The sequence below is a fragment of the Ambystoma mexicanum genome, chromosome 8 (assembly GCF_040938575.1).
Source record: "Ambystoma mexicanum isolate Mex_15411 chromosome 8, UKY_AmexF1_1, whole genome shotgun sequence".
NCBI classification, from domain to species: domain Eukaryota; kingdom Metazoa; phylum Chordata; class Amphibia; order Caudata; family Ambystomatidae; genus Ambystoma; species Ambystoma mexicanum.
Window position 1 is genome coordinate 1,701,144,395 of NC_090929.1, and position 26,654 is coordinate 1,701,171,048.

The 26,654-nt window shown below is 56.4% G+C and overlaps 1 protein-coding gene across 1 annotated transcript in view; it reads left to right on the top strand.

The window, feature by feature from the left end:
• LOC138473339 (disintegrin and metalloproteinase domain-containing protein 9-like) overlaps positions 1-26,654 on the top strand; it is a 526,235-nt gene that overhangs the window by 193,812 nt on the left and 305,769 nt on the right. Inside the window, exons 4-5 of the mRNA XM_069612014.1 lie at positions 8,109-8,187; positions 25,939-26,015. Of these exons, the coding sequence (XP_069468115.1) occupies positions 8,109-8,187; positions 25,939-26,015 (156 nt within the window). The remainder of the gene's footprint in view (positions 1-8,108; positions 8,188-25,938; positions 26,016-26,654) is intronic.

Sequence of the window (26,654 nt, forward strand, 5' to 3'; positions counted from 1 at the left end):
CAGGGTGTGCCTGGTGCCCCCTGCACTGTCTCAGGGAATCCTGGGCCTGCCAGGGTGCGCCTAGTGCCCCTGCACTACCTCAGGGAATCCTGGTCCTGACAGGGTGGGCCTAGTGCCCCTGCACTACCTCAGGGAATGCAGGGCTTGCCAGGGTGCGCCTAGTGCCCCTGCACTGCCTCAGGGAATCCTGGTCCTGACAGGGTGGGCCTAGTGCCCCTGCACTACATCAGGGAATGCAGGGCTTGCCAGGGTGGGCCTAGTGCCCCTGCACTGCCTCGGGGAATGCAGGGCCTGCCAGGGTGCGCCTGGTGCCCCTGCACTGCTTTGGGGAATCCAGGGCTTGCCAGGGTGGGCCTAGTGCCCCTGCACTGCTTCGGGGAATCCAGGGCCTGCCAGGGTGTGCCTGGTGCCCCTGCACTGCCTCGGAATGCAGGGCTTGCCAGGGTGTGCCTGGTGCCCCTGCACTGCCTCAGGGAATGCAGGGCTTGCCAGGGTGGGCCTGGTGCCCCTGCACTGCCTCAGGGAATGCAGGGCTTGCCAGGGTGCGCCTAGTGCCCCTGCACCGCCTCAGGGAATGCAGGGCCTGCCAGGGTGGGCCTAGTGCCCCTGCACCGCCTCAGGGAATGCAGGGCTTGCCAGGGTATGCCTGGTGCCCCTGCACTGCCTCAGGGAATGCAGGGCTTGCCAGGGTGGGCCTGGTGCCCCTGCACTGCCTCGGGGAATGCAGGGCCTGCCAGGGTGTGCCTGGTGCCCCCGCACTGCCTCAGGGAAAGGAGGGCTTGCCAGGGTGGGCCTGGTGCCCCTGCACTGCTTCGGGGAAAGGAGGGCTTGCCAGGGTGGGCCTGGTGCCCCTGCACTGCCTCAGGGAATGCAGGGCCTGCCAGGGTGTGCCTGGTGCCCCTGCACTGCCTCAGGGAATGCAGGGCTTGCCAGGGTATGCCTGGTGCCCCTGCACTGCCTCAGGGAAAGGAGGGCTTGCCAGGGTGGGCATAGTGCCCCTGCACTGCCTCGGGGAATGCAGGGCCTGCCAGGGTGTGCCTGGTGCCCCTGCACTGCCTCAGGGAATGCAGGGCTTGCCAGGGTATGCCTGGTGCCCCTGCACTGCCTCAGGGAAAGGAGGGCTTGCCTGGGTGGGCCTAGTGCCCCTGCACTGCCTCAGGGAATGCAGGGCTTGCCAGGGTGTGCCTGGTGCCCCTGCACTGCCTCAGGGAATGCAGGGCTTGCCAGGGTGTGCCTGGTGCCCCTGCACTGCCTCAGGGAATGCAGGGCTTGCCAGGGTGGGCCTAGTGCCCCCGCACTGCCTCGGGGAATGCAGGGCCTGCCAGGGGGTGCCTGGTGCCCCTGCACTGCCTCGGGGAATGCAGGGCCTGCCAGGGTATGCCTGGTGCCCCTGCACTGCTTCGGGGAATGCAGGGCTTGCAGGGAGGGCCAAGTGCCCCTGCACTGCCTCGGGGAATGCAGGGCCTGCCAGGGTGTGCCTGGTGCCCCTGCACTGCCTCAGGGAATGCAGGGCTTGCCAGGGTATGCCTGGTGCCCCTGCACTGCCTCAGGGAATGCAGGGCTTGCCAGGGTATGCCTGGTGCCCCTGCACTGCCTCAGGGAATGCAGGGCTTGCCAGGGTGTGCCTGGTGCCCCTGCACTGCCTCAGGGAATGCAGGGCTTGCCAGGGTGGGCCTAGTGCCCCCGCACTGCCTCAGGGAATGCAGGGCCTGCCAGGGGGTGCCTGGTGCCCCTGCACTGCCTCTGGGAATGCAGGGCCTGCCAGGGTATGCCTGGTGCCCCTGCACTGCTTCGGGGAATGCAGGGCTTGCAGGGAGGGCCTAGTGCCCCCGCACTGCCTCAGGGAATGCAGGGCCTGCCAGGGTGTGCCTGGTGCCCCTGCACTGCCTCAGGGAATGCAGGGCTTGCCAGGGTATGCCTGGTGCCCCTGCACTGCCTCAGGGAAAGGAGGGCTTGCCAGGGTGGGCCTAGTGCCCCTGCACTGCCTCGGGGAATGCAGGGCCTGCCAGGGTGTGCCTGGTGCCCCTGCACTGCCTCAGGGAATGCAGGGATTGCCAGGGTATGCCTGGTGCCCCTGCACTGCCTCAGGGAAAGGAGGGCTTGCCAGGGTGGGCCTAGTGCCCCTGCACTGCCTCAGGGAATGCAGGGCTTGCCAGGGTGTGCCTGGTGCCCCTGCACTGCCTCAGGGAATGCAGGGCTTGCCAGGGTGTGCCTGGTGCCCCTGCACTGCCTCAGGGAATGCAGGGCTTGCCAGGGTGGGCCTAGTGCCCCCGCACTGCCTCAGGGAATGCAGGGCCTGCCAGGGGGTGCCTGGTGCCCCTGCACTGCCTCGGGGAATGCAGGGCCTGCCAGGGTATGCCTGGTGCCCCTGCACTGCTTCGGGGAATGCAGGGCTTGCAGGGAGGGCCAAGTGCCCCTGCACTGCCTCGGGGAATGCAGGGCCTGCCAGGGTGTGCCTGGTGCACCTGCACTGCCTCAGGGAATGCAGGGCTTGCCAGGGTATGCCTGGTGCCCCTGCACTGCCTCAGGGAATGCAGGGCTTGCCAGGGTATGCCTGGTGCCCCTGCACTGCCTCAGGGAATGCAGGGCTTGCCAGGGTGTGCCTGGTGCCCCTGCACTGCCTCAGGGAATGCAGGGCTTGCCAGGGTGGGCCTAGTGCCCCCGCACTGCCTCAGGGAATGCAGGGCCTGCCAGGGGGTGCCTGGTGCCCCTGCACTGCCTCGGGGAATGCAGGGCCTGCCAGGGTATGCCTGGTGCCCCTGCACTGCTTCGGGGAATGCAGGGCTTGCAGGGAGGGCCAAGTGCCCCTGCACTGCCTCGGGGAATGCAGGGCCTGCCAGGGTGTGCCTGGTGCCCCTGCACTGCCTCAGGGAATGCAGGGCTTGCCAGGGTATGCCTGGTGCCCCTGCACTGCCTCAGGGAATGCAGGGCTTGCCAGGGTGGGCCTGGTGCCCCTGCACTGCCTCGGGGAATGCAGGGCCTGCCAGGGTGTGCCTGGTGCCCCCGCACTGCCTCGGGGAAAGGAGGGCTTGCCAGGGTGGGCCTGGTGCCCCCGCACTGCTTCGGGGAAAGGAGGGCTTGCCAGGGTGGGCCTGGTGCCCCTGCACTGCCTCAGGGAAAGGAGGGCTTGCCAGGGTGGGCCTGGTGCCCCTGCACTGCCTCAGGGAATGCAGGGCCTGCCAGGGTGTGCCTGGTGCCCCTGCACTGCCTCAGGGAATGCAGGGCTTGCCAGGGTATGCCTGGTGCCCCTGCACTGCCTCAGGGAAAGGAGGGCTTGCCAGGGTGGGCCTAGTGCCCCTGCACTGCCTCGGGGAATGCAGGGCCTGCCAGGGTGTGCCTGGTGCCCCTGCACTGCCTCAGGGAATGCAGGGCTTGCCAGGGTATGCCTGGTGCCCCTGCACTGCCTCAGGGAAAGGAGGGCTTGCCAGGGTGGGCCTAGTGCCCCTGCACTGCCTCAGGGAATGCAGGGCTTGCCAGGGTGGGCCTGGTGCCCCTGCACTGCCTCAGGGAATGCAGGGCTTGCCAGGGTGCGCCTAGTGGCCCTGCACCGCCTCAGGGAATGCAGGGCCTGCCAGGGTGGGCCTAGTGCCCCTGCACCGCCTCAGGGAATGCAGGGCTTGCCAGGGTATGCCTGGTGCCCCTGCACCGCCTCAGGGAATGCAGGGCTTGCCAGGGTGGGCCTGGTGCCCCTGCACTGCCTCGGGGAATGCAGGGCCTGCCAGGGTGTGCCTGGTGCCCCCGCACTGCCTCAGGGAAAGGAGGGCTTGCCAGGGTGGGCCTGGTGCCCCTGCACTGCTTCGGGGAAAGGAGGGCTTGCCAGGGTGGGCCTGGTGCCCCTGCACTGCCTCAGGGAAAGGAGGGCTTGCCAGGGTGGGCCTGGTGCCCCTGCACTGCCTCAGGGAATGCAGGGCCTGCCAGGGTGTGCCTGGTGCCCCTGCACTGCCTCAGGGAATGCAGGGCTTGCCAGGGTATGCCTGGTGCCCCTGCACTGCCTCGGGGAAAGGAGGGCTTGCCAGGGTGGGCCTAGTGCCCCTGCACTGCCTCGGGGAATGCAGGGCCTGCCAGGGTGTGCCTGGTGCCCCTGCACTGCCTCAGGGAATGCAGGGCTTGCCAGGGTATGCCTGGTGCCCCTGCACTGCCTCAGGGAAAGGAGGGCTTGCCAGGGTGGGCCTAGTGCCCCTGCACTGCCTCGGGGAATGCAGGGCCTGCCAGGGTGTGCCTGGTGCCCCTGCACTGCCTCAGGGAATGCAGGGCTTGCCAGGGTATGCCTGGTGCCCCTGCACTGCCTCAGGGAAAGGAGGGCTTGCCAGGGTGGGCCTAGTGCCCCTGCACTGCCTCAGGGAATGCAGGGCTTGCCAGGGTGTGCCTGGTGCCCCTGCACTGCCTCAGGGAATGCAGGGCTTGCCAGGGTGTGCCTGGTGCCCCTGCACTGCCTCAGGGAATGCAGGGCTTGCCAGGGTGGGCCTAGTGCCCCCGCACTGCCTCAGGGAATGCAGGGCCTGCCAGGGGGTGCCTGGTGCCCCTGCACTGCCTCGGGGAATGCAGGGCCTGCCAGGGTATGCCTGGTGCCCCTGCACTGCTTCGGGGAATGCAGGGCTTGCAGGGAGGGCCAAGTGCCCCTGCACTGCCTCGGGGAATGCAGGGCCTGCCAGGGTGTGCCTGGTGCCCCTGCACTGCCTCAGGGAATGCAGGGCTTGCCAGGGTATGCCTGGTGCCCCTGCACTGCCTCAGGGAATGCAGGGCTTGCCAGGGTGTGCCTGGTGCCCCTGCACTGCCTCAGGGAATGCAGGGCTTGCCAGGGTGGGCCTAGTGCCCCCGCACTGCCTCAGGGAATGCAGGGCCTGCCAGGGGGTGCCTGGTGCCCCTGCACTGCCTCGGGGAATGCAGGGCCTGCCAGGGTATGCCTGGTGCCCCTGCACTGCTTCAGGGAATGCAGGGCTTGCCAGGGTATGCCTGGTGCCCCTGCACTGCCTCAGGGAATGCAGGGCTTGCCAGGGTGTGCCTGGTGCCCCTGCACTGCCTCAGGGAATGCAGGGCTTGCCAGGGTATGCCTGGTGCCCCTGCACTGCCTCAGGGAAAGGAGGGCTTGCCAGGGTGGGCCTAGTGCCCCTGCACTGCCTCGGGGAATGCAGGGCCTGCCAGGGTGTGCCTGGTGCCCCTGCACTGCCTCAGGGAATGCAGGGCTTGCCAGGGTATGCCTGGTGCCCCTGCACTGCCTCAGGGAAAGGAGGGCTTGCCAGGGTGGGCCTAGTGCCCCTGCACTGCCTCAGGGAATGCAGGGCTTGCCAGGGTGTGCCTGGTGCCCCTGCACTGCCTCAGGGAATGCAGGGCTTGCCAGGGTGTGCCTGGTGCCCCTGCACTGCCTCAGGGAATGCAGGGCTTGCCAGGGTGGGCCTAGTGCCCCCGCACTGCCTCAGGGAATGCAGGGCCTGCCAGGGGGTGCCTGGTGCCCCTGCACTGCCTCGGGGAATGCAGGGCCTGCCAGGGTATGCCTGGTGCCCCTGCACTGCTTCGGGGAATGCAGGGCTTGCAGGGAGGGCCAAGTGCCCCTGCACTGCCTCGGGGAATGCAGGGCCTGCCAGGGTGTGCCTGGTGCCCCTGCACTGCCTCAGGGAATGCAGGGCTTGCCAGGGTATGCCTGGTGCCCCTGCACTGCCTCAGGGAATGCAGGGCTTGCCAGGGTATGCCTGGTGCCCCTGCACTGCCTCAGGGAATGCAGGGCTTGCCAGGGTGGGCCTAGTGCCCCCGCACTGCCTCAGGGAATGCAGGGCCTGCCAGGGGGTGCCTGGTGCCCCTGCACTGCCTCGGGGAATGCAGGGCCTGCCAGGGTATGCCTGGTGCCCCTGCACTGCTTCGGGGAATGCAGGGCTTGCAGGGAGGGCCTAGTGCCCCTGCACTGCCTCAGGGAATGCAGGGCCTGCCAGGGTGCGCCTGGTGCCCCTGCACTGCCTCAGGGAATGCAGGGCCTGCCAGGGTGCGCCTGGTGCCCCTGCACTGCCTCAGGGAATGCAGGGCTTGCAGGGAGGGCCTGGTGCCCCTGCACTGCCTCGGGGAATGCAGGGCTTGCAGGGTGCCCCTGCACTGCCTCGGGGAATGCAGGGCTTGCAGGGTGCCCCTGCACTGCCTCAGGGAATGCAGGGCCTGCCAGGGTGCGCCTGGTGCCCCTGCACTGCCTCAGGGAATGCAGGGCTTGCAGGGAGGGCCTGGTGCCCCTGCACTGCCTCGGGGAATGCAGGGCTTGCAGGGTGCCCCTGCACTGCCTCGGGGAATGCAGGGCTTGCAGGGTGCCCCTGCACTGCCTCAGGGAATGCAGGGCTTGCCAGGGTGTGCCTGGTGCCCCTGCACTGCCTCGGGGAATGCAGGGCCTGCCAGGGTATGCCTGGTGCCCCTGCACTGCTTCGGGGAATGCAGGGCTTGCAGGGAGGGCCAAGTGCCCCTGCACTGCCTCGGGGAATGCAGGGCCTGCCAGGGTGTGCCTGGTGCCCCTGCACTGCCTCAGGGAATGCAGGGCTTGCCAGGGTATGCCTGGTGCCCCTGCACTGCCTCAGGGAATGCAGGGCTTGCCAGGGTATGCCTGGTGCCCCTGCACTGCCTCAGGGAATGCAGGGCTTGCCAGGGTGTGCCTGGTGCCCCTGCACTGCCTCAGGGAATGCAGGGCTTGCCAGGGTGGGCCTAGTGCCCCCGCACTGCCTCAGGGAATGCAGGGCCTGCCAGGGGGTGCCTGGTGCCCCTGCACTGCCTCGGGGAATGCAGGGCCTGCCAGGGTATGCCTGGTGCCCCTGCACTGCTTCGGGGAATGCAGGGCTTGCAGGGAGGGCCAAGTGCCCCTGCACTGCCTCGGGGAATGCAGGGCCTGCCAGGGTGTGCCTGGTGCCCCTGCACTGCCTCAGGGAATGCAGGGCTTGCCAGGGTATGCCTGGTGCCCCTGCACTGCCTCAGGGAATGCAGGGCTTGCCAGGGTATGCCTGGTGCCCCTGCACTGCCTCAGGGAATGCAGGGCTTGCCAGGGTGGGCCTAGTGCCCCCGCACTGCCTCAGGGAATGCAGGGCCTGCCAGGGGGTGCCTGGTGCCCCTGCACTGCCTCGGGGAATGCAGGGCCTGCCAGGGTATGCCTGGTGCCCCTGCACTGCTTCGGGGAATGCAGGGCTTGCAGGGAGGGCCTAGTGCCCCTGCACTGCCTCAGGGAATGCAGGGCCTGCCAGGGTGCGCCTGGTGCCCCTGCACTGCCTCAGGGAATGCAGGGCCTGCCAGGGTGCGCCTGGTGCCCCTGCACTGCCTCAGGGAATGCAGGGCTTGCAGGGAGGGCCTGGTGCCCCTGCACTGCCTCGGGGAATGCAGGGCTTGCAGGGTGCCCCTGCACTGCCTCGGGGAATGCAGGGCTTGCAGGGTGCCCCTGCACTGCCTCAGGGAATGCAGGGCCTGCCAGGGTGCGCCTGGTGCCCCTGCACTGCCTCAGGGAATGCAGGGCTTGCAGGGAGGGCCTGGTGCCCCTGCACTGCCTCGGGGAATGCAGGGCTTGCAGGGTGCCCCTGCACTGCCTCGGGGAATGCAGGGCTTGCAGGGTGCCCCTGCACTGCCTCAGGGAATGCAGGGCTTGCCAGGGTGTGCCTGGTGCCCCTGCACTGCCTCGGGGAATGCAGGGCTTGCAGGGAGGGCCTGGTGCCCCTGCACTGCCTCAGGGAATGCAGGGCTTGCAGGGAGGCTGCCATTTCACTGCTACACTCATCCCACCCTGAAAGACTGTAGGCCAGGGTTTCAGGTCTCCCCGCCCCCTCTTAACCCTCCCCCCGCCCCCCCTCGTTTGCACCCTCATTGGAAATCTTTACGGATGGAACATTTTCAGATTTCGGGGAGACTGCATATTGCAGGTCTTTAGCTACTCCTGAACTCATTGTACCCCACATGAAATAAATGCCCACGTCTCGCCCCATTCTTGAAGGACCCTATGTTTAGCAAGACTCCCGGAGATGTGGCAACACGTGTTCTGGGGTTCCTAGAGGTATATCACCCAGAGCTAGCCTGTGGTTGAACATCTGCCCAGATGCTGCTGCGGGTTTGTTCGTGGCCACTATCTCCGGCTGAAAATCCGTCTCTCTTCTTTTTCACAGAGGTTTGCTCAGTGATCAATTCACCCAGTCCAAGTACACCAAGGACGGGCGGCTGGAGGATATGCAGCGCAAAGAAGAGGTACGTATCTACAGTGTGGGAAGAAAAAAGCCAGTGGCCGCACCTCATCCTGCATCATCCCTGGCACTGCTGTCATGCCATATCCACCTCACCCTGCATCATCCCTGGCACTGCTGTCATGTCCTATCCACCTCATCCCGCATCATCTCTGGCACTGCTGTCATGTCCTATCCACCTCATCCTGCATCATCCTTGGCACTGCTGTCATATCATATCCACCTCATCCCTGGCACTGCTGTCATATCATATCCACCTCATCCCTGGCACTGCTGTCATGTCATATCCACCTCATCCCGCATCATCCCTGGCACTGCTGTCATATCATATCCACCTCATCCCTGACACTGCTGTCATATCATATCCACCTCATCCCGCATCATCCCTGGCACTGCTGTCATATCATATCCACCTCATCCCTGGCACTGCTGTCATATCATATCCACCTCATCCCTGGCACTGCTGTCATGTCATATCCACCTCATCCCTGGCACTGCTGTCATGTCATATCCACCTCAACCTGCATTATCCCTGGCACTGCTGTCATATCATATCCACCTCATCCCGCATCATCCCTGGCACTGCTGTCATGTCATATCCACCTCATCCCTGGCACTGCTGTCATGTCATATCCACCTCAACCTGCATTATCCCTGGCACTGCTGTCATATCATATCCACCTCATCCCTGACACTGCTGTCATATCATATCCACCTCATCCCGCATCATCCCTGGCACTGCTGTCATATCATATCCACCTCATCCCTGGCACTGCTGTCATATCATATCCACCTCATCCCTGGCACTGCTGTCATGTCATATCCACCTCATCCCTGGCACTGCTGTCATGTCATATCCACCTCAACCTGCATTATCCCTGGCACTGCTGTCATATCATATCCACCTCATCCCGCATCATCCCTGGCACTGCTGTCATGTCATATCCACCTCATCCCTGGCACTGCTGTCATGTCATATCCACCTCAACCTGCATTATCCCTGGCACTGCTGTCATATCATATCCACCTCATCCCTGACACTGCTGTCATATCATATCCACCTCATCCCGCATCATCCCTGGCACTGCTGTCATGTCCTATCCACCTCATCCCTGGCACTGCTGTCATGTCCTATCCACCTCACCCTGTATCATCCCTGGCACTGCTGTCATGCCATATCCACCTCACCCTGCATCATCTCTGGCACTGCTGTCATGTCATATCACCTCATCCCGCATCATCTCTGGCACTGCTGTCATGTCCTATCCACCTCATCCTGCATCATCCTTGGCACTGCTGTCATATCATATCCACCTCATCCCTGGCACTGCTGTCATATCATATCCACCTCATCCCTGGCACTGCTGTCATGTCATATCCACCTCATCCCTGGCACTGCTGTCATGTCATATCCACCTCAACCTGCATTATCCCTGGCACTGCTGTCATATCATATCCACCTCATCCCGCATCATCCCTGGCACTGCTGTCATGTCATATCCACCTCATCCCTGGCACTGCTGTCATGTCATATCCACCTCAACCTGCATTATCCCTGGCACTGCTGTCATATCATATCCACCTCATCCCTGACACTGCTGTCATATCATATCCACCTCATCCCGCATCATCCCTGGCACTGCTGTCATGTCCTATCCACCTCATCCCTGGCACTGCTGTCATGTCCTATCCACCTCACCCTGTATCATCCCTGGCACTGCTGTCATGCCATATCCACCTCACCCTGCATCATCTCTGGCACTGCTGTCATGTCCTATCCACCTCATCCTGCATCATCCTTGGCACTGCTGTCATATCATATCCACTTCATCCCTGGCACTGCTGTCATATCATATCCACCTCATCCCTGGCACTGCTGTCATATCTACTTCATCCTGCATCATCCCTGGCACTGCTGTCATGTCATATCCACCTCATCCCTGGCACTGCTGTCATGTCATATCCACCTCATCCCTGGCACTGCTGTCATGTCATATCCACCTCAACCTGCATTATCCCTGGCACTGCTGTCATATCATATCCACCTCATCCCTGAAACTGCTGTCATATCATATCCACCTCATCCCGCATCATCCCTGGCACTGCTGTCATGTCATATCCACCTCATCCATGGCACTGCTGTCATGTCCTATCCACCTCACCCTGTATCATCCCTGGCACTGCTGTTATGCCATATCCACCTCACCCTGCATCATACCTGGCACTGCTGTCATGTCATATCCACCTCAACCTGCATCATCCCTGGCACTGCTGTCATGTCATATCCACTTCATCCCTGGCACTGCTGTCATGTCCTATCCACCTCAACCTGCATCATTTCTGGCACTGCTGTTATGTCATATCCACTTCATCCCGCATCATCCCTGGCACTGCTGTCATGTCCTATCCACCTCATCCCTGGCACTGCTGTCATGTCATATCCACTTCATCCCGCATCATCCCTGGCACTGCTGTCATGTCATATCCACATCAACCTGCATCTTCTCTGGCACTGCTGTCATGTCATATCCACCTCATCCCGCATCATCCCAGGCACTGCTGTCATGTCATATCCACCTCATCCCGCATCATCCCTGGCACTGCTGTCATGTCATATCGACCTCATCCTGCATCATCCCTGGCAATGCTGTCATGTCATATCCACCTCAACCTGCATTATCCCTGGCACTGCTGTCATATCATATCCACCTGATCCCTGGCACTGCTATCATGTCGTATCCACCTCATCCTGCATCATCCCTGGCACTGCTGTCATATCATATCCACTTCATCCCTGGCACTGCTGTCATGTCATATCCACCTCATCCCTGGCACTGCTATCATGTTGTATCCACCTCATCCCGCATCATCCCTGGCACTGCTGTCATGTCATATCCACCTCAACCTGCATCATCTCTGGCACTGCTGTCATATCATACCCACCTCAACCTGCATCAACTCTGGCACTGCTGTCAGGTCATATCCACCTCATCCCTGGCACTGCTGTCATGTCATAGCTACTTCCTCCTGCATCATCCCTGGCACTGCTGTCATGCCTTATCCACCTCATCCTGCATCATCTCTGGCACTGCTGTCATGTCATATCCACCTCATCCTGCATCCTCGCTGACACTGCTGTCACGTCATATCCACCTCATCCTGCATTATCCCTGGCACTGCTGTCATGCCACATCCACCTCATCCCTCATCCCTGCCACTGCTGTCATGGCCTATCCACCCCATCCTGCATCATCCATGGCACTGCGGCCATGTCCTATCCACCTCATCTGACATCATCCCTGGCACTGCGGTCATGTCCTACCCCCACATCCTGCATCATCCCTGATACTGCCGTCATGCCATTTCCACCTCATCCTGCATCATCCATGGCACTGCGGCCATGTCCTATCCACCTCATCTGACATCATCCCTGGCACTGCGGTCATGTCCTACCCCCTCATCCTGCATCATCCCTGGCACTGCTGTCGTGTCAGATCTACCTCATCCCGCATCATCATTGGCACTGCTGTCATGACATATCCACATCATTCTGCATCATCCCTGGCACTGCTGTCATACTATATCCTCCTCATATCTCTGGCACTGCCATCATGCCTTATCCACCTCATCCCGCATCATCCCTGGCACTGCTGGCATGTCATATCCACATCATTCTGCATCATCCCTGGCACTGCTGTCATGTCATATCCACCTCAACCTGCATCATCCCTGGCACTGCTGTCATGTCATATCCACCTCATCGCGCATCATCATTGGCACTGCTGTCATGTCATATCCACCTCAACCTGCATCATCCCTGGCACTGCTGTCATGTCATATCCACATCATTCCGCATCATCCCTGGCACTGCTGTCATGTCATATCCACCTCATTCCACCTCATCCCTGGCACTGCTGTCACGTCATAGCGGCCTCATCCCTGGCATGGCTGTCATGTCGTATGCATCTCATCCCACATCATCCCAGGCACTACTGTCATGTCATATCCATCTCATCCTGCATAATCGCTAGCACTAATGACATGTCATATCCACCTCATCAAACATGTCTGGCACTGCTGTCATGTCATATCCACTTCTTCCTAAATCCTCTCTGGCACTGCTGTCATGCCATATCCACCTCATTCCGCATCATACCTGGCACTGCTGTCGTGTCATACGCACCTCATCTGCATCATTTCTGGCACTGCTGTCATGTCCTATCCACCTCATCCCTCATCATCTTTGGCACTGTTGTCATGCCATATCCGCCTCATGCCTCTTCATCTCTGGCACTGCTGTCCTGTCCACCTCATCCTGCATTATCTGTGGCACTGCTGTCATGCCATATCCACCTCATCCCACATCTACTCTGGTACTGCTGTCCTGTCCACCTCATCCTGCATTATCTGTGGCACTGCTGTCATGCCATATCCACCTCATCACACATCTACATTTGCACTGCTGTCATGTCATATCCACTTCATCCTGCATTATCTGTGGCACCGCTGTCATGTCATATCCACCTCATCCCGCATTATTTGTGGCACTGCTGTCATGTCATATCCACCTCATTCCTCATCTGTGGCACTGCTGTTCTTTCATAGCCACCTCATCCCGCATCATCTCTGGCACTGCTGTTCTGTAATATCCACCTCATCCCGCATCATCTCTGGCACTGCTGTTCTGTCATATCCACCTCATCCCGCATAATCTCTGGCACTGCTGTCATGTCCTATCCACCTCATGCTGCATCATCTCTGGCACTGCTGTCATGTCATATCCACCTCATCCTGCATCATCCATGGCACTGCTGTTCTTTCATATCCACCTCATCCCGCATCATCTATGGCACTGCTGTCATGTCATATCCACCTCATCCCGCATCTTCTCTGGCACTGCTGTTCTGTCATATTCACCTCATCCCGCATCATCTCTGGCACTGCTGTCATGGCCTATCCTCCTCATCCTGCATCATATCTGGCACTGCTGTCATGTCATATCCAGCTCATCCCACATCGTCTCTGGCACTGCTGTCATGTCCTATCCACCTCATCCCGCATCATCTCTGGCACTGCTGTCATGTCCTATCCTCCTCATCCTGCATCATCTCTGGCACTGCTGTCATGTCATATCCACCTCCTCCAACATCATCTCTGGCAGTGCTGTCATGTCATATCCACCTCATCCCGCATCATCTCTGGCACTGCTGTCATGTCACATCCACCTCATCCCGCATCATCTCTGGCACTGCTGTTCTGTCATATCCACCTCATCCCGCATCATCTCTGGCACTGCTGTTTTGCCATATCTACCTCATCCCGCATCATCCCTGGCACTGCTGTTCTGTCATATCCACCTCATCCCGCATCATCTCTGGCACTGCTGTTCTGTCATATCCACCTCATACCGCATCATATCTGGCACTGCTGTCATATCCTATCCACCTCATCCCGCTTCATCTCTGGCACTGCTGTCATATCCTATCCACCTCATCCAGCATCATCTCTGGCACTGCTGTCATGTCATATCCACCTCCTCCCGCATCATCTCTGGCAGTGCTGTCATGTCATATCTACCTCATCCCGCATAATCTCTGGCACTGCTGTCATGTCATATCCACCTCATCCCGCATCATCTCTGGCACTGCTGTCATGTCATAGCCACCTCATCCCGCATAATCTCTGGCACTGCTGTCATGTCATATCCACCTCATCCCGCATCATCTCTGGCACTGCTCCACCTCATCCCACATCATCTCTGGCACTGCTATCATGTCCTATCCACCTCATCCCGCGTCATCTCTGGCACTGCTGTCCTGTCATATCCACCTCATTCCGCTTCTTCTCTGGCACTGCTGTTCTGTCATATCCACCTCATCCCGCATCATCTCTGGCAATCCTCCACCTCATCCCACATCATCTCTGGCACTGCTGTCATGTCCTATCCACCTCATCCCGCATCATCTCTGGCACTGCTGTTCTGTCATATCCAACTCATCCCGCATCATCCCTGGCACTGCTGTTCTGTCATATCCACCTCATCCCGCATCATCCCTGGCACTGCTGTTCTGTCATATCCACCTCATCCCGCATCATCTCTGGCACTGCTGTCCTGTCATATCCACCTCATCCTGCATCATCTCTGGCACTGCTGTCATGTCATATCCACCTCATCCTGCATCTTCTCTGGCACTGCTGTTCTGTCATATTCACCTCATCCCGCATCATCTCTGGCACTGCTGTTCTGTCATATCAACCTCATCCCGCATCATCTCTGGCACTGTTGCACCTCATCCCGCATCATCTCTGGCACTGTTCCACCTCAACCCACATCATCTCTGGCACTGCTGTCATGTCCTATCCACCTCATCCCGCATCATCTCTGGCACTGCTGTCCTGTCATATCCACCTCATTCCTCTTCTTCTCTGGCACTGCTGTTCTGTCACATCCACCTCATCCCGCATCATCTCTGGCACTGCTGTTCTGTCATATCCACCTCATTCCGCATTATCTCTGGCACTGCTCCACCTCATCCCACATCATCTCTGGCACTGCTGTCATGTCCTATCCACCTCATCCCGCATCATCTCTGGCACTGCTGTCCTGTTATATCCACCTCATTCCGCTTTTTCTCTGGCACTGCTGTCATGTCATATCCACCTCATCCCGCATCATCTCTGGCACTGCTGTCATGTCCTATCCACCTCATCCCACATCATCTCTGGCACTGCTGTCATGTCATATCCACCTCATCCTGCATCATCCATGGCACTGCTGTTCTGTCATATCCACCTCATCCCGCATCATCCCTGGCACTGCTGTTCTGTCATATCCACCTCATCCCGCATCATCTCTGGCACTGCTGTCCTGTCATATCCACCTCATCCTGCATCATCTCTGGCACTGCTGTCATGTCATATCCACCTCATCCTGCATCTTCTCTGGCACTGCTGTTCTGTCATATTCACCTCATCCCGCATCATCTCTGGCACTGCTGTTCTGTCATATCAACCTCATCCTGCATCATCTCTGGCACTGTTGCACCTCATCCCGCATCATCTCTGGCACTGTTCCACCTCAACCCACATCATCTCTGGCACTGCTGTCATGTCCTATCCACCTCATCCCGCATCATCTCTGGCACTGCTGTCCTGTCATATCCACCTCATTCCTCTTCTTCTCTGGCACTGCTGTTCTGTCACATCCACCTCATCCCGCATCATCTCTGGCACTGCTGTTCTGTCATATCCACCTCATTCCGCATTATCTCTGGCACTGCTCCACCTCATCCCACATCATCTCTGGCACTGCTGTCATGTCCTATCCACCTCATCCCGCATCATCTCTGGCACTGCTGTCCTGTCATATCCACCTCATTCCGCTTTTTCTCTGGCACTGCTGTCATGTCATATCCACCTCATCCCGCATCATCTCTGGCACTGCTGTCATGTCCTATCCACCTCATCCCACATCATCTCTGGCACTGCTGTCATGTCCTATCCACCTCAACCTGCATAATTTCTGGCACTGCTGTCATGTCATATCCACCTCATCCCTGGCACTGCTGTCATGTCCTATCTACTTCATCCTGCATCATCCCTGGCACTGCTGTCATGTCATATCCACCTCATCCCTGGCACTGCTGTCATGTCCTATCCACCTCATCCTGCATCATCCCTGGCACTGCTGTCATATCATATATCCACTTAATCCCTGGCACTGCTGTCATATCATATCCACCTCATCCCTGGCACTGCTGTCATGTCCTATCCACCTCAACCTGCATCATTTCTGGAACTGCTGTAATGTCATATCCACCTCATCCCTGGCACTGCTGTCATGTCATATCTACTTCATCCTGCATCATCCCTGGCACTGCTGTCATGTCATATCCACCTCATCCCTGGCACTGCTGTCATGTCATATCCACCTCAACCTGCATTATCCCTGGCACTGCTGTCATATCATATCCACCTCATCCCGCATCATCCCTGGCACTGCTGTCATGTCATATCCACCTCATCCCTGGCACTGCTGTCATGTCATATCCACCTCAACCTGCATTATCCCTGGTACTGCTGTCATATCATATCCACCTCATCCCTGGCACTGCTGTCATGTCATATCGACCTCATCCCTGGCACTGCTGTCAAGTCCTATCCACCTCACCCTGTATCATCCCTGGCACTGCTGTCATGCCATATCCACCTCACCCTGCATCATCCCTGGCACAGCTGTCATGTCATATCCACCTCATCCTGCATCATCCCTGGCACTGCTGTCATATCATATCCACCTCATCCCTGGCACTGCTGTCATATCATATCCACTTCATCCCTGGCACTGCTGTCATGTCATATCCACCTCAACCTGCATCTTCTCTAGCACTGCTGTCATGTCATATCCACCTCATCCCTGGCACTGCTGTCATGTCATAGCCACTTCATCCCGCATCATCCCTGGCACTGCTGTCATGTCATATCCACATCAACCTGCATCTTCTCTGGCACTGCTGTCATGTCATATCCACCTCATCCCTGGCACTGCTGTCATGTCCGATCTACTTCATCCTGCATCATCCCTGGAACTGCTGTCATGCCTATCCACCTCATCCCGCATCATCCCAGGCACTGCTGTAATGTCATATCCACCTCATCCCGCATCAACCCTGGCACTGCTGTCATATCATATCCACCTCATCCCTGGCACTGCTATCATGTCGTATCCACCTCATTCTGCATCATCCCTGGCACTGCTGTCATATCATATCCACTTCATCCCTGGCACTGCTGTCATGTCATATCCACTTCATCCCGCATCATCCCTGGCACTGCTGTCATGTCATATCCACCTCAACCTGTATCATCTCTGGCACTGCTGTCATATCATATCCACCTCAACCTGCATCATCCCTGGCACTGCTGTCATGTCATATCCACCTCAACCTGTATCATCTCTGGCACTGCTGTCATATCATATCCACTTCATCCCTGGCACTGCTGTCATGTCATATCCACTTCATCCCGCATCATCCCTGGCACTGCTGTCATGTCATATCCACCTCAACCTGTATCATCTCTGGCACTGCTGTCATATCATATCCACCTCATCCCTGGCACTGCTGTCATGTCATAGCTACTTCCTCCTGCATCATCCCTGGCACTGCTGTCATGCCTTATCCACCTCATCCTGCATCATCTCTGGCACTGCTGTCATGTCATATCCACCTCATCCTGCATTCTCGCTGGCACTGCTGTCACGTCATATCCACCTCATCCTGCATTATCCCTGGCACTGCTGTCATGTCATATCCTGCATCATTCCTGATACTGCCGTCATGCCATATCTACCTCATCCTGCATTATCCATGGCACTGCTGTCATGTCATATCCACCTCATCCCGCCCCATCCCTGGCACTGCTGTCATGCCATATCCACCTCATCCCTCATCCCTGCCACTGCTGTCATGGCCTATCCACCCCATCCTGCATCATCCATGGCACTGCGGCCATGTCCTATCCACCTCATCTGACATCATCCCTGGCACTGCGGTCATGTCCTACCCCCTCATCCTGCATCATCCCTGGCACTGCTGTCATGTCATATCCACTTCAACCTGCATCATCATTGGCACTGCTGTCATGACATATCCACATCATTCTGCATCATCCCTGGCACTGCTGTCATACTATATCCTCCTCATATCTCTGGCACTGCTGTTCTGTCATATCCACCTCATCCCGCATCATCCCTGGCACTGCTGGCATTTCATATCCACATCATTCTGCATCATCATTGGCACTGCTGTCATGTCATATCCACCTCATCGCGCATCATCCCTGGCACTGCTGTCATGTCATATCCACCTCTTTCCACCTCATCCTTGGCACTGCTGTCACGTCATATCGGCCTCATCCCTGGCATGGCTGTCATGTCGTATGCATCTCATCCCACATCATCCCAGGCACTACTGTCATGTCATATCCATCTCATCCTGCATAATCGCTAGCACTAATGACATGTCATATCCACCTCATCAAACATGTCTGGCACTGCTGTCATGTCATATCCACTTCTTCCTAAATCCTCTCTGGCACTGCTGTCATGCCATATCCACCTCATTCCGCATCATACCTGGCACTGCTGTCGTGTCATACGCACCTTATCCCGCATCATTTCTGGCATTGCTGTCATGTCCTATCCACCTCATCCCTCATCATCTTTGGCACTGTTGTCATGCCATATCCGCCTCATGCCTCTTCATCTCTGGCACTGCTGTTATGCCATATCCACCTCATCCCACATCTACTCTGGTACTGCTGTCCTGTCCACCTCATCCTGCATTATCTGTGGCACTGCTGTCATGCCATATCCACCTCATCACACATCTACATTTGCATTGCTGTCATGCCATATCCACCTCATCCCGCATCATCTGTGGACCTGCTGTCATGCCATATCCATCTCATGCCACATCTATTGTGGTACTGCTGTCATGTCACATCCACGTCATCCCGCATTATCTGTGGCACTGCTGTCATGTCATATCCACTTCATCCTGCATTATCTGTGGCACTGCTGTCATGTCATATCCACCTCATTCCTCATCTGTGGCACTGCTGTTCTTTCATAGCCACCTCATCCCGCATCATCTCTGGCACTGCTGTTCTGTAATATCCACCTCATCCCGCATCATCTCTGGCACTGCTGTTCTGTCATATCCACCTCATCCCGCATTATCTCTGGCATTGCTGTCATGTCATATCCACCTCATCCCGCATCATCTCTGGCACTGCTGTCATGTCATATCCACCTCATCCTGCATCATCCATGGCACTGCTGTTCTGTCATATCCACCTCATCCCGCATCTTCTCTGGCACTGCTGTTCTGTCATATTCACCTCATCCCGCATCATCTCTGGCACTGCTGTCATGTCCTATCCTCCTCATCCTGCATCATATCTGGCACTGCTGTCATGTCATATCCAGCTCATCCCGCATCATCTCTGGCACTGCTGTCATGTCATATCCAGCTCATCCCGCATCGTCTCTGGCACTGCTGTCATGTCCTATCCACCTCATCCCGCATCATCTCTGGCAGTGCTGTCATGTCGTATCCACCTCATCCCGCATCATCTCTGGCACTGCTGTCATGTCATATCCACCTCATCCCGCATCATCTCTGGCACCGCTGTCATGTCCTATCCACCTCATGCTGCATCATCTCTGGCACTGCTGTCATGTCATATCCACCTCATCCCGCATCATCCCTGGCACTGCTGCTCTGTCATATCCACCTCATCCCGCATCATCTCTGGCACTGCTGTTCTGTCATATCCACCTCATCCCGCATCATCTCTGGCACTGCTGTTCTGCCATATCCACCTCATCCCGCATCATCCCTGGCACTGCTGTTCTGTCATATCCACCTCATCCCGCATCATCTCTGGCACTGCTGTTCTGTCATATCCACCTCATACCGCATCATATCTGGCACTGCTGTCATGTCATATCCAGCTCATCCCGCATCATCTCTGGCACTGCTGTCATGTCATATCCAGCTCATCCCGCATCATCTCTGGCACTGCTGTCATATCCTATCCACCTCATCCCGCATCATCTCTGGCACTGCTGTCATGTCCTATCCACCTCCTCCCGCATCATCTCTGGCAGTGCTGTCATGTCATATCCACCTCATCCCGCATCATCTCTGGCACCGCTGTCATGTCCTATCCACCTCATGCTGCATCATCTCTGGCACTGCTGTCATGTCCTATCCACCTCATACCGCATCATATCTGGCACTGCTGTCATGTCAGATCCAGTTCATCCCACATCATCTCTGGCACTGCTGTCAAGTCATATCCACCTCATCCCGCATCATCTCTGGCACTGCGGTCATGTCATATCCACCTCATCCCGCATAATCTTTGGCACTGCTGTCATGTCATATCCACCTCATCCCGCATCATCTCTGGCACTGCTCCACCTCATCCCACATCATCTCTGGCACTGCTGTCATGTCCTATCCACCTCATCCCGCATCATCTCTGGCACTGCTGTCCTGTCATATCCACCTCATTCCGCTTCTTCTCTGGCACTGCTGTTCTGTCATATCCACCTCATCCCGCATCATCTCTGGCACTCCTCCACCTCATCCCACATCATCTCTGGCACTGCTGTCATGTCCTGTCCACCTCATCCCGCATCATCTCTGGCACTGCTGTTCTGTCATATCCACCTCACCCCGCATCATCTCTGGCACTGCTGTTCTGTCATATCCAACTCATCCCGCATCATCCCTGGCACTGCTGTTCTGTCATATCCACCTCACCCCACATCATCTCTGGCACTGCTGTTCTGTCATATCCACCTCATCCCGCATCATCCCTGGCACTGCTGTTCTGTCATATCCACCTCATCCCGCATCATCTCTGGCACTGCTGTTCTGTCATATCCACCTCATCCTGCATCATCTCTGGCACTGCTGTCATGTCATATCCACCTCATCCCACATCTTCTCTGGCACTGCTGTTCTGTCATATTCACCTCATCCCGCATCATCTCTGGCACTGCTGTTCTGTCATATCAACCTCATCCCGCATCATCTCTGGCACTGTTCCACCTCATCCCACATCATCTCTGGCACTGTTCCACCTCATCCCACATCATCTCTGGCACTGCTGTCATGTCCTATCCACCTCATCCCGCATCATCTCTGGCGCTGCTGTCCTGTCAAATCCACCTCATTCCGCTTCTTCTCTGGCACTGCTGTTCTGTCATATCCACCTCATCCCGCATCATCTCTGGCACTGCTGTTCTGTCATATCCACCTCATTCCGCATCATCTCTGGCACTGCTCCACCTCATCCCACATCATCTCTGGCACTGCTGTCATGTCCTATCCACCTCATCCCGCATCATCTCTGGCACTGCTGTCCTGTCATATCCACCTCATTCCGCTTTTTCTTTGGCACTGCTGTCATGTCATATCCACCTCATCCCGCATCATCTCTGGCACTGCTGTCATGTCCTATCCACCTCATCCCACATCATCTCTGGCACTGCTGTCATGTCCTATCCACCTCATTCCGCTTCTTCTCTGGCACTGCTGTTCTGTCATATCCACCTCATCCCACATCATCTCTGGCACTGCTGTCATGTCCTATCCACCTCATCCCGCATCATCTCTGGCACTGCTGTTCTGTCATATCCACCTCATCCCGCATCATCTCTGGCACTGCTCCACCTCATCCCACATCATCTCTGGCACTGCTGTCATGTCCTATCCACCTCATCCTGCATCATCTCTGGCACTGCTCCACCTCATCCCACATCATCTCTGGCACTGCTGTCATTTCATAAACACCTCATCCCTGGCACTGCTGTCATGCCATATCCACCTCATCCTGCATCATCCCTGGCACTGCTGTTCTGTCATATCCACCTCATCCTGCATCATCTCTGGCACTGCTGTTCTGTCATATCCACCTCATCCCGCATCATCTCTGGCACTGCTGTTCTGTCATATCCACCTCATCCCGCATCATCTCTGGCACTGCTCCACCTCATCCCACATCATCTCTGGCACTGCTGTCATGTCCTATCCACCTCATCCTGCATCATCTCTGGCACTGCTCCACCTCATCCCACATCATCTCTGGCACTGCTGTCATTTCATAAACACCTCATCCCTGGCACTGCTGTCATGCCATATCCACCTCATCCTGCATCATCCCTGGCACTGCTGTTCTGTCATATCCACCTCATCCTGCATCATCTCTGGCACTGCTGTTCTGTCATATCCACCTCATCCCACATCATCTCTGGCACTGCTGTCATGTCCTATCCAGCTTATTTGTCTTTCCTCAGTGTTCTTTAAAACCTCTTCTATGCATCTTGTCACCTCATGCCTTTTGGAATTGTATTATTTTTATTTTTTTATTTTATTGTCAGTGAATACATGGTTAACAAATGCAACCTAAGACACATTCCAAAATAGTGTGTTCAATGCAGCACCCAGGTCTATCCGTACTGTGGGCCCTGATCAATTATTGTTAGTTTGCTAGACTTGTTGCCTGGGGGATCCGGGTCGCTGCCAGGGACCCTTGTTGGTTCAGAGGAGAGGAGAGGAGAGGAGATGCCTACCTGAAATAATGATCAGGGGCGCCTTCGAATCCTCACTAAATGCCAAAGAACACATGGCGGAGACTTGGGGTGAATGAGAGAATTCTCTATAATGACCAGAGAAGCCAGGGAGTAACAAAACACAGCAACTGCTCAATCAACAAGACAATCTGGAGCACTATACAGGTGGTAGATTGGTAAGGACACAGGGAGTAATAGTTTCCAGATCATACTGGGAGGGCTGCCCCAGCCACTGGGAGAGACCAGATTCAGTAGCATATAAAAGCCTGCACGAGCGATACCCCAGAATCTGGGATAGACCAGAGTGAGAGAGAAAGCTAAGAGCCTCCTGAGAGCTGTATCCCAGACACTGAGAGAGACCAGAGCGAGAGAAAGCAAAGAGCCTGCTGCGGGATAGATACCAGACACTGGGAGAGACCAGAGTGAGAGAAAGGTAAGACCCTGCTGAGGACTAGTTGGCAGACAATGGGAGAGACCAGAGGGGGCGAGAAAGCAAAGAGCCTGCTGAGTGCTGTATCCCAGACACTGGGAGAGACCAGATTGAGTGAGAATGCTAGGAGCCTGCTGAGGGCTGTATCCCAGACACTGGGAGAGACCAGAGTGAGTGAGTGAGAGAAAGTGAAGAGCCTGCTAATGGCTGTATCCCAGACACTGAGAAAGACCAGAGTGAGTGAGAATGCTAGGAGCCTACTGAGGGCTGTATCCCAGACACTGGGAGAGACCAGATTGAGTGAGAATGCTAGGAGCCTGCTGAGGGCTGTATCCCAGACACTGGGAGAGACCAGAGTGAGTGAGTGAGAGAAAGTGAAGAGCCTGCTAATGGCTGTATACCAGACACTGGGAGAGACCAGAGTGAGTGAGAATGTTAGGAGCCTGCTCAGGGCTATATCCCAAACACTGGGAGAGACCAGATTGAGTGAGAATGCTAGGAGCCTGCTGAGGGCTGTATCCCAGACACTGGGAGAGACCAGAGTGAGTGAGAAAGCTAGGAGCCTGCTGAGTGCTGTATCCCAGACACTGGGAGAGACCAGAGTGAGTGAGAATGCTAGGAGCCTACCGAGGGCTGTATCCCAGACACTGGGAGATACCAGAGTGAGTGAGAATGCTAGGAGCCTACTGAGGGCTGTATCCCAGATACCGGGAGAGACCAGAGTGAGAGAAAGCTAAGACCCTGCTGAGGACTAGATGGCAGACAATGGGAGAGACCAGAGGGGGCGAGAAAGCAAAGAGCTGCTGCGGGCTATATCCCAGACACTGAGAAAGACCAGAGTGAGTGAGAAAGCTAGGAGCCTGCTGAGTGCTGTATCCCAGACACTGGGAGAGACCAGAGTGAGTGAGAAAGCTCGCAGCCTGCTGAGGGTTATATTGCAGACAGTGAGAGGGACCGGAGTGAGAGAAAGGAGAGACAGATCCTCTAGTCTGTTGAGGATTAGTGATAAAGCCGTGATGTGGTTGAGGTCCTTCTTGGCTAATGGTAGGCACGGATTTAGGGTGTCAGTGTACGAAATCAAACCCCCAAAATGCTCACTTGTGGAATAGTCATGGGTTCTTTCGTATTGCCACTGTTTATTAGTTTGTGTCTCCCTCCCCTGGCTACACTCTTACGCCACCATAGGTTGAGTTTAAGACCTATGTGGGTGAAACCCCTATAATGGGGTTTTTCAGAGGCATTGGGGTGTGCTCAAAGTAGGCCATTGGGTGGGTAGCGATAGCCGTGGGTATAATCTACTGATTATACTCTTCAGGGGGCAGAGAAGTAAGGGGTAGCAAATGGAGCTGGCCAAAAATATAACACGGGAAACACCAAAAAGACACTTCCAGAAAGGTGCTTCTTGCAGGTGGTTAGGGCGAGGCACCCGCTCCAGCTGTTCCCCTTTCTGCACCAGGGCCTTTGCATCATCCAGGCCTGACTACCACTGGGCAGTGCGCATGGGTCCAACAGTGGCACCTGCATCTAGGCTTCGGCTGGGTCAGAATGTCACGGGCCATCTTCTGCGTTATGTTAGAGGGGTCGCCCCTGTCCGAAGGCTGCTGTGACGTCCTCTTCCAATCAGAATGCTGCTTACATCCTCACGTGTGGCTCATCGACTCCATTCTGGGATGGGCTGCAGGCTCATGATGACATCTAGAACTGCCCAGCAGACGGCTCGTTCTGCTGTTTCTCGGCTTCTGGGAATATGTGCAGTGCAGCTAACCAAGGAAGGGAAGCCGGGCCTTCTCAGCTTGGGCCACTGTGATCTGGAACTCGCTCCCAGTAGCTATTAAACGGCTGGACCATCACTTGAACCTTAATAAGGCATGAAGGTCGGCATTGTTCGCCCACATTTAATCTTTCTAACTCTTTCACTTAGTCTGCCACTGTTACCTCTAGTCTCTGACAGCAAAGATGTGCTGATTCGGGAAGAGTGGGCTGTAAGAACTGTATCACATACGTATTTTGGACCCGGGGAGAGACCAGAGTGAAAGAGCCAAAGAGCTGCAACCAATAACCAGCAGAGCTTTACTCAGGATGGCTGCCCATGGCTTTCCAGCCTCCCTTGGCCCTCTTCCTGTTCCCACCTTTGAGGCTAAGAACCTCGGGGTCCTCTTCAACTCCACACTCTCCTCATCTCCTCACATCTCTATCTCTAAGAAGTCACACTACCAGCTGCTCCTCCTCAGAGGTATTCTTCCTTTCCTCTCCGTCCCCCAGAAACTCACTGTCTCCAGAGCTCTGGTTCTCTCTAGGCTGGACTACTGCAACAGCCTCTTTCTAAATCTGCCTGCTACTACTCTCCGCCCCTTTGCAACTCATCCAGAACAGGACTGCGAGACTTATCCTTGGCCTCAGGCCCTGGGATCGTATCTCTTCATTGGCTCCCAGTGGCTGCCGGGATTAAGTTCAAGACCCTTTGCATTGTCCACAAGGCTTTCTGGGGCCTGGTTCCAAAATACCTTCAACTCTCCCTCTGTAAATACCTTCACACTCGAGCTCTTCACTCCTCCAACTCCCTCAGGGTCAGGCGTTTCTCCAAGCAACGAGTTGGGGGTAGATCTCTTTACTCTGCTGGGGCTTCCTCTGGAACAGCCTCCCTTCCACTGTGAAATTTGAGGAGAACCATCTCCGGTGCCAGGTATTGGTAGAACAGCCAGGGAGAGAGGTTAGACCCCTGGGGAACACCACAGGTAGAGCGTGAGCTAGAGGAAAAGAAGGACCCAAGCTGGACCCGGGAGGGTCGATCAGAGAGGAATGAGGTCAGCCAGGCTAGGGCATGATCAGTGATACCCAGCTTTTCACAGAGACGGTTGAGCAGGATGGCATGGTTGTCTGTGTCAAAGGCAGAAGAGAGATCGAGTAGGATGAGGACAGAGGGAATTTTAGAGTCAAGGTTAGAGAGCAGATCATCACTCATGTTCAGGAGAGCAGTTTCTGTGCTTCTGGCTGCTCTGAAGCCAGACTGGTGGTCATGGAGACAACTAACAGATTCTTTTATCGGCAGGTCTGCTCGCCCACATACTCCTTCCTGTTGCCATGTTTCTGTGCCAGCTCTGCAGTTGCCTGGTGACTCGCATCTCTCAGTACGCTGCTGTGACTGACACGTAATTGCATGTCTCGTTGCCTTTCAGACCCACTGTTATTATCATGGACGTGTTGATGGAGTCGAGGACTCGATGGTCGCTTTGAGTACATGTGACGGGCTCAGGTATGCGCTTTGCATTTGTTTCTGGGGTTGTGCTGGGATAATGTGACACTGCAAGTATCTATCACACATTCGCCTTGGATCATCCGAAGGCCTACAGTACGGTTGGTTGTAGTGGTACGGGCTCGGAACCAACAGTGAGAGCCCGCGAGGCCTATGAATGAGATGCAGAAATGCGACTGTGAGGGGCACACAAGGAGAGTCTGAGCAGATACATAGTGGGAGTCTGAGGAGAACCAATGGGGAAGTTCAGGTGGATGCACAATGGGAACCTGTATGTATTTATTTATTTATTTATGTATTCATTTATTTGTTGGGCATTTGTAAGTCGCTGGTGTATCAAGGAATTGTTTTAAAGCGCCCACAGGGCAGAAGGGGAGGGAACAAGGGAACTGCAAGACAATGGAGTATTATAAGAGATGAGCAAAAATATAGAAGCACTCCTATTAGGCTTTGTAAACATTTGGATTGTGCAAGTGCAGAGAGAGGGAGAGGGAGAGGGAAAGGGAAGGGGATGGGGGGTAAGCGCTAGAGGTTCCACAGTGCGGTGAAGTGCCAGAGAGCCACTTGCAAAGCCAACAGGTAAGTGCCAGGCAGTGACAACTCGATACAAAGTGCAGACCTGTGAGACAACACAGGCCA